At 44.0% G+C, this 7,211-nt stretch overlaps 1 protein-coding gene across 4 annotated transcripts; it reads left to right on the top strand.

The window, feature by feature from the left end:
- The first annotated feature begins 1,158 nt into the window (after positions 1 to 1,158).
- On the top strand, positions 1,159 to 6,342 carry LOC112258620 (alpha-2,8-sialyltransferase 8F). Of its 4 annotated transcripts, none has more exons than XM_024433121.2 (7): positions 1,159 to 2,110; positions 3,236 to 3,319; positions 3,486 to 3,563; positions 4,249 to 4,393; positions 4,492 to 4,604; positions 4,706 to 4,798; positions 4,958 to 6,342. In XM_024433121.2, the coding sequence occupies exons 1-7, from the start codon at positions 2,058 to 2,060 to the stop codon at positions 5,433 to 5,435; spliced, it is 1,044 nt and encodes a 347-aa protein (XP_024288889.1). In that variant the 5' UTR covers positions 1,159 to 2,057; the 3' UTR covers positions 5,436 to 6,342. The 4 variants fall into 4 exon arrangements, with proteins under 4 accessions (XP_024288889.1, XP_024288890.1, XP_024288891.1 ...); XM_024433122.2 differs by having other exon boundaries at positions 1,159 to 1,426; XM_024433120.2 differs by having other exon boundaries at positions 1,161 to 1,873.
- The last annotated feature ends 869 nt before the right edge of the window (positions 6,343 to 7,211 follow it).

Raw genomic sequence — 7,211 nt, forward strand, 5'->3', positions numbered from 1 at the left:
ACATTGTGGTATTTCACCAGAAATGGGAATTGATCTATGTTTGATTTGTTTTCAAATTCTTTGCGGGTCTGTGTGATCTATTGGAAATATGTGTCTCTAATATGGTCATACATTTAGCAAGTTAGGAAATGCAGCTCAGTTTCCACTTCCTTTTGTGGGCAGTGTGCAAATATCCTGTCTTCTCTTGCGAGCCAGGTCTGTCTATGGCGACCTTTCTCAATAGCAAGGCTATGCTGACTGAGTCTGTACATAGTCAAGGATTTTCTTAATTTTGCGTCAGTCACGGGGGTCAGTTATTCTGCCACTGTTTATTCTGCCTCTGTTTAGGAAAAGATAGCATTCCAATTTGCTCTGTTTTTTGGTTGATTCTTTCCAGTGTGTCAAATAGTTATCTTTTTGCTTTCTCATAATTTGGTTGGGACTAATTGTTTTGCTGGCCTGGGGCTCTGTAGGGTCTGTTTGTGTTTGTGAACAGAGCCCCAGAACCAGCTGGCTGAGGGGACGCTTCTCTAGGTTAATCTCGCTGTAGGTGAGGGCTTTGTGATGGAATGTGTGGGCATTGCTTCCTTTTAGGTGGTTGTAGAATTACATTTTGATAACTAGCAGATATAGTCCTAATTCTGCTCTGCATGCATTGTTTGGGGTTTTGCGTTGTACACAAAGTATATATTTTTCTCCCTCTTTCTCTCTCATCATCTCTCAGGGTGAGAAAAGTTGTATTAATTAATAGCTTCTTAGAACTGATGCCTGATGCTGTAAACAAAGTTGAGCTTGAGCCTGCAAACCACCTGGAAAGTAAACTTGCAGAGCCAGCCAGATATGGAACGGGGCAGTCAAAGAAGGGCACGAGATAGAGAACAGGGAAACCGTCAATCTGATTGGCCGATAGCCCCTTCCTACTCTGACCATCATTGGATAGGGGAAAAATAAATCCCTGCCAAAGAGACGCTCACACAACACATACACACACACACACGTACATACACTACACACACTCATACACACAAGTCAAGAGGCAGACCCTGGGCTAATTCAGTACCAGGGAATTATATTACTGGCTGCTCTACATGCAGAGGAGGGGAGAGAAGAGGGGGTTCGGATGGGGGTGGGACGGATATTACAGGAAGAGAGGGAGGGAGGGGGAAAGTGCAGAGAAGGCTGGGGCTCAGGGGTGGGGTTGGAAAATACAGAAGGAGCAACAGCTTGAGCTCTGGGACTACAGTGGACAGAAAGTAAGAGCATGGTGTGCTCTCAATGAAGGAGTGAGAAAGAGGAAGCCAGAAAGAGAGATGAAAGGAAACAAGACACATCAATCTACGTAAAGGAGGGCGTGAGGACAAGACGGACATTGTAGTTCTACAGGAGCCGAGTGGAGAGGGAGAAAAGAGGGGGGAAAGGAGAGAAAGAAAGGAGAGAGGCGCATGAGGTATTTTTATAGGGCACAGACAGAGATATGATAGCCTGCTTACAGAAGCGGTGTGCCTGGAAACGCTCAGAAAGAGAGCGAGTGGGAGAGAGAGAGAGAGAAAGAGAGGGTGGAAAAGGAGGGGGGAGTGAGTGAGACAGAAAGATTAACCAGTCAGAAAGAGCGAGAGTGAGCAGTGAAGTACAATCGGGGAGAAAAAGCAAGGGAGGGAGGAGGGTGCATGAGAGGTAAAAAAAAAGAAAATGAAAGAGGGGAAAGGTGCCAAAACAAACTAATGTGTCAGTGCTGAGTGAGGGACACTAGAAGAGAGGGAGAGAGAGAGAAGAGGGCCAGCCAGAGGACGTAGTAGGGGGAGAGAGGCATGAGGGGACTGTTCTGCTTTATGCTCACCCTGTCCATCCTGGGGACTGTCCTGACTGCACTCGTCTGGTATGTCTTCAGAGACCGGTGAGTCCCACTCCCTTTCACATCCCTTCTCCCCAACTTCCTCCCTCTCGACTGGGCAGGTGTTGGAGCCTTTAGCCACGGGCTAGGTTTGGGGATTAGGCCTGGCTGGTGGTAGCTAGCATCATATACTCCAGACAGGCACAGAGAGGACAGAAGGGAGTGAGTCTCCACACTTTTGCTTTTAATGTGTGATTGTTTCACATCGGTTGGTGTGAGTTGCTGCTCTACTGGAACAAGGTAAGAGTTGTGCAGGGGGTGAAATATGATATGTTTAGTGTTGGTGGTTATGCCTGTTCACTGGTACCCCCTCCACCAACTCCCCTTTTCTCTCTTCTCTCTCTCGCTCTCTCCTCAGAGCAATGGTTGGTTTTTCTCAATGCTTGTTACTGTGGGTATCTTAACTAAACCACTGACACACCCTGATTATGTGGTGGAAGAGAGAGAGAGAGAGAAACTTCTGTTTGTGCCCCAGCAGAGCTGATGTATTTCAGATCATAAATCCCAAAGTCTTTAACTGACTGTGGATTTAAACCAGACCACTATTAATGGACTCTGGACAACCTGTTCTAATTTTACAACTTGTGCTGAAGCGAACTCAACTGTTTATTTGACAGTGTAGGTAGAATAAGAGGAAGGTGTTGCAAAGGCACATGGAAGGCTCAACGTTGGTGCATTTTGAAATATCATGCTCACACAAAAAAAATATTATAGCAGATCTTATCTCCCCTCGACCCATTGTTTTATCAAAACATACGAACCTAGCATGTGCTTGAAGGTGTGCTCTGTTAGACGTTGATTTGAAATAGTGATCTGTTTTCTGTGGGAAAGGAAGATGTCGCCTGTAGGCAGGCGAAGATAAGTAAGTGAAAGGGGGAACAGAACAAGAGATTGAGATCGAGAAGTCACTGTAAAAGGTCTTCCTGTGCTGTTACCAAAACACGCTTGATGAACACACTGTTGGCTTGTTGTAGCTTAGTATCTGCCCTTCTGTGACAGTGACACTTGAGAGACGCCCCCAATGCTGCTGTAAAACTCCTTCAAGCGTTCGGGGTTTCCTGTTTGAACAGTAAAACACGCTTAAACAGCTGTGTTTACCCTTCAGTAACCCTTTAGCTCACCAGGTTGTTGTTTATAGTATGCACACCATTCAGCTATTGGTTTAATGTGAACACACTGTAAATGACCACATCAACACAATTAATTCAACGAAGGTTACATGGTAAACTCAAGCAATGCACTGCAAATACAACAGCAAACAGCTGTACAAGCGTTGACAAGATAAGTGGTGTACTGGGTTCAAACAGAGGTCTACTCATCCTTCTATTCTCTCTGTCTTCCTCTTGTCCCTGTTGGTGTACTTAGCAATGTTCAACCTGGCAGACCCCCCCACAAAGATCCTATTATGAACTCTGGGCCAGTCCCCTCCGGAACATGCAAGGGCTGCAGGTGAGACTAGATACACGCCCTGGCAACCACTACCCATAATCCTCTCTGCTCAACAACCACCTCATCGGTCTCTCTACTGTTCTTAACTTCATTACATGGTTCATAACTGCATGTTCTGTGTTGTGTCTGTGTGGTGTGTGTGTGTGTGTCTGTGTGTGTGTCAAAGGGATACAGTTACTGAAAAAGTGGTGGAGCGCTACTCTCACAGCTGGAAGAAGCAGGAGGACAAGTTCAGAAATTTCAGGTGAAACATCACCACACTATAAACCCAGACTCTGAACCCCACTAAAAGCCAGCCAAGATGAGCCAAAGACCACTTTGTGGTCACTAACCATAACAAAGGGGATGTTTCCTTTCTACTCCTAAAAGAATGAGATGCAAAGCACGTGGAAGTGTGCTTCAAAGCAGGAGAAGTGACCTGTGAAATGTTAGCGTTTACTTCTTCATGCTGTTAGTAGCAGTAGAAGTAGAGGTCAGCGTTATGTAAGATTGTTGCGACACATTGCGTCAGTCAGTCAGTGGGTATTTCCCTTCTCAAGGCTATCTTCCTCCGCTTCCTGTCTCCGCAGGCTAATTCTAGCAGAGACAGGAAGCTGAGTATACAGAGACTTCAACAACACCAAAGAGAACTGTAAGGAGCTTTGTAAATGAACACTTGAAAGGAAGGACATTCTAAAAGACAATACTTTTCAATAAACATTCCTTTCCAATTTGTATATTTATATCAAGATGAAGATGAGGCCTTGTTTATGTATTCCTATATCTGATATTTTCTTACATTTATCACCAGTAGGTTTATATACCTAACTTATCAAATAGACTGTTTCAAAATAAGAGAAATGTGTGTTTGAAGTACATGACTCATTTACAGTTCGCTTTTAATACTGTGTCTTTATCTTATAATCAAAAGGTTATTGTTGTGTTCTCAGGTCTCTTCTGAGTAACAGATGTCATGGACTTACCAAGGCTATGGTGACACAGGCCAACACTCCTCTGGGGTCAAAGGTTGTGTATGATGGAGAGAAGAGGAAGCCTCTTCAGGTGACCCCTGAACTGTTCAGCACCTTTGCTAAGGTTTGTTGAGTTGGTCCAGAGTGTCACCTCAATGATTAGTGTGTGTGAGTGTGTGTTTAAGAAAGAGAGTGACATGACACATGTTGTGTTGCCTACAGGAGGATCCTTTTGTGAATACAACATGGGATACGTGTTCTGTTGTTGGGAATGGGGGAATCCTAGCTAATAGCAGCTGTGGAGAGAAAATCGACTCTGCCCAGTTTGTTATCAGGTGTGAGACAGAAAAATGACTCCACAATAATTACCCTTTCCTCTCAAACATTGTTAGAAACAAATTCACTGACCACTTCCCTCTATGTCTCCCTTTCTCAGGTGTAATCTCCCTCCTCTGGAGAACGGCTATGAGAGAGACGTGGGCAACAAGACAGACCTGGTGACAGCTAATCCCAGCATCCTCATGGAGAAGTGAGTTTCGGAGTTCATTGGGCTTGTCATACTGTTATCACCTGGTGTTTTATGGTGGATTAAGAAATTACCTGATCATATATTCTGGTGCTGGTCAAATTCATCTCCTCCAGCTGTTCTTCACCGCTCTCTTTTTCTCTCCATACCATCCTCTCTCAGATATGGGGGACTGCAGGAGCGTCGTCGGCCCTTCGTGGAGAGCCTGCGTAGCTATGGCGACTCCCTGATGCTCTTGCCAGCCTTCTCGTATGGCCCCAACACGCCTGTGTCTCTGCGGGCCCTCTACACCATCCAGGACTTTGACAGCCCCTTGCGGCCTGTCTTCCTCAACCCAGAGTACCTACAGAGTCTGGCGCACTTCTGGCAGGGCCAGGGCCTGCGGACGGTACGCCTCAGCACAGGACTCATCGTGGCTAGCCTGGCGCTGGAGCTGTGCACCAACGTGCATCTCTATGGGTTCTGGCCCTTTAATGAACACCCCCTCCGACACCAGCCCCTCACCAACCATTACTACGACGACAGGCAGAGTAAGAAGACGGTGCACGCTATGCCCGCTGAGTTTGACCACCTGCTTAGACTCCACAGCCAGGGCGTGCTCAGGATACACCTGGGGGAGTGTGCGCCCATGGCCAGGTAGGCCCCACCCCTTTACCGGAACTTTACCTACAGCTAGGACAGACACAACAGGGACATAGGGCCCTCCTATAGGCTCTCTCAGGAGTCCTACCCAGTCATGCACTTACCCAGTCATGTCTTTGCTACCTGCCACATGGGATGGCCCCGACTTGCCCAGAACAATTCTGGTATTCAGCACAGGGGCATGTTTATGTGACGTATGTCTGGTCACAGTGGAGGAGCAAGGGAGAGACTGGGACAGTTAGTCTCCCCAGCAGCCATTTGTAGATTCTCAGTGTGAGAGTCTGCAGAACAGGTTGATCTGCAATCAAATAATTTGTACTGTACCCAAAATGGGTGTAAATACATGAAATATGCATATCATATACTGTATAGGTGTACAATTATGTATTTATCAAGTGTTCTAGCTGGACTCTAGAGAATATTTTTGTTTTGTTGGACTTAAATACAAAGTGTTTTGGAACATGTATGGTTTAGATGAGGCCTTCCCAACTACAGAGGGGGTCAGTGTAGTGCCTAATATGACTCACATTCCTGACCCTAGCCAAAAAAAAACACATGCGAGCCTTTAAGAGTTAACTGAATGTATGGTCATGTCAATCTAATACCTCCTGGATTGGGCAATCTTTAGCTGGACTGTTACATTCAGATTTCTATTTAATATCAATGATGATTAAATGTGTTATATCTCATTATGACATAGTGTATAATACATTCAATGTGGTACTGGGTCTTTCCATGAAATGAGTCCCTTTTTTGTCTCTTTGATATTTTAAGTGGAAATTGTGCACCAATATTGAATTTTAAAAGACTGTTAAATTAAATGAAGTGCCCTTTAATATAGACCACATGGAAAATTCAATAAATCATATTTTTTTAAATGAATAAAGACTTCTGAATTGTAGGTCTCCATTTGTGCACCCTCTGTATTCTAACCCACTTAACCAATTTTCACCATCATTGTAAAGCCCTTAGTTATTTTATTGCTTTAACAAAGTAATTTCTGAAGATTATTATTTATTTCACATGATTTAGTTATTCATTTTAAGGTAAAAAGAAAAAAACCTGGCCGTCATTTTAAGGTCAACCCTGTTACGTGAACTGAACTCTCGTTTTAATATGAAACAATTTATTTTAAAAATGTTTTTGAAAAGAAACATTGAATATCTAAGAGTCAAATCATAGTGTAAAAGCAGAGCTGCTTCTACTCTTTTTGGCTATTTTCTGGTGTTTTGTGGTGGAAAACTGAGTGGGTTGAACATAACATGTCAACCCTGTTACCCATATAGGAACAGGCTAAAATTATTTTTTTTAAATACATTTTGTAAAATGCTTTCTTTCAAGTGCCCTTCTCTGTTTCACACAACAAGCTTCCATTCCTCCTGTCACAAGGAGAAATGGCTGATTTCAGATTAAATGGTATACCCTGTTGCGGTTAACCCCGATACTTTATTTGGCACTTAATAGGCACTGACTATAGTAATTTTTTAATTCAACCTCTTATGATGGGAAAACACCATTTTTTATTAAGTTGAACATGTGCTTTTCATGACAGAATGTTCAAATTAGGTGAAATAAAACCGTTTATTTTCTCTCCAAGTTAGACTATCCAAAACCCAGCTAACAACAAATGTTCCCACAACTTTAGAGAACATTTCCTTAAGAGTCTCATTAGGTCACCAGAAGGGGCTCGTTTCCTGGAATGACCCTACTACTATACCAACACCCTGGGGTGGCAGGGTAGCCTAGTGGTTAGAGTGTTGGACTAGTAACCGGA

The sequence above is a fragment of the Oncorhynchus tshawytscha genome, linkage group LG09, assembly GCF_018296145.1.
Source record: "Oncorhynchus tshawytscha isolate Ot180627B linkage group LG09, Otsh_v2.0, whole genome shotgun sequence".
NCBI classification, from domain to species: Eukaryota; Metazoa; Chordata; class Actinopteri; order Salmoniformes; family Salmonidae; genus Oncorhynchus; species Oncorhynchus tshawytscha.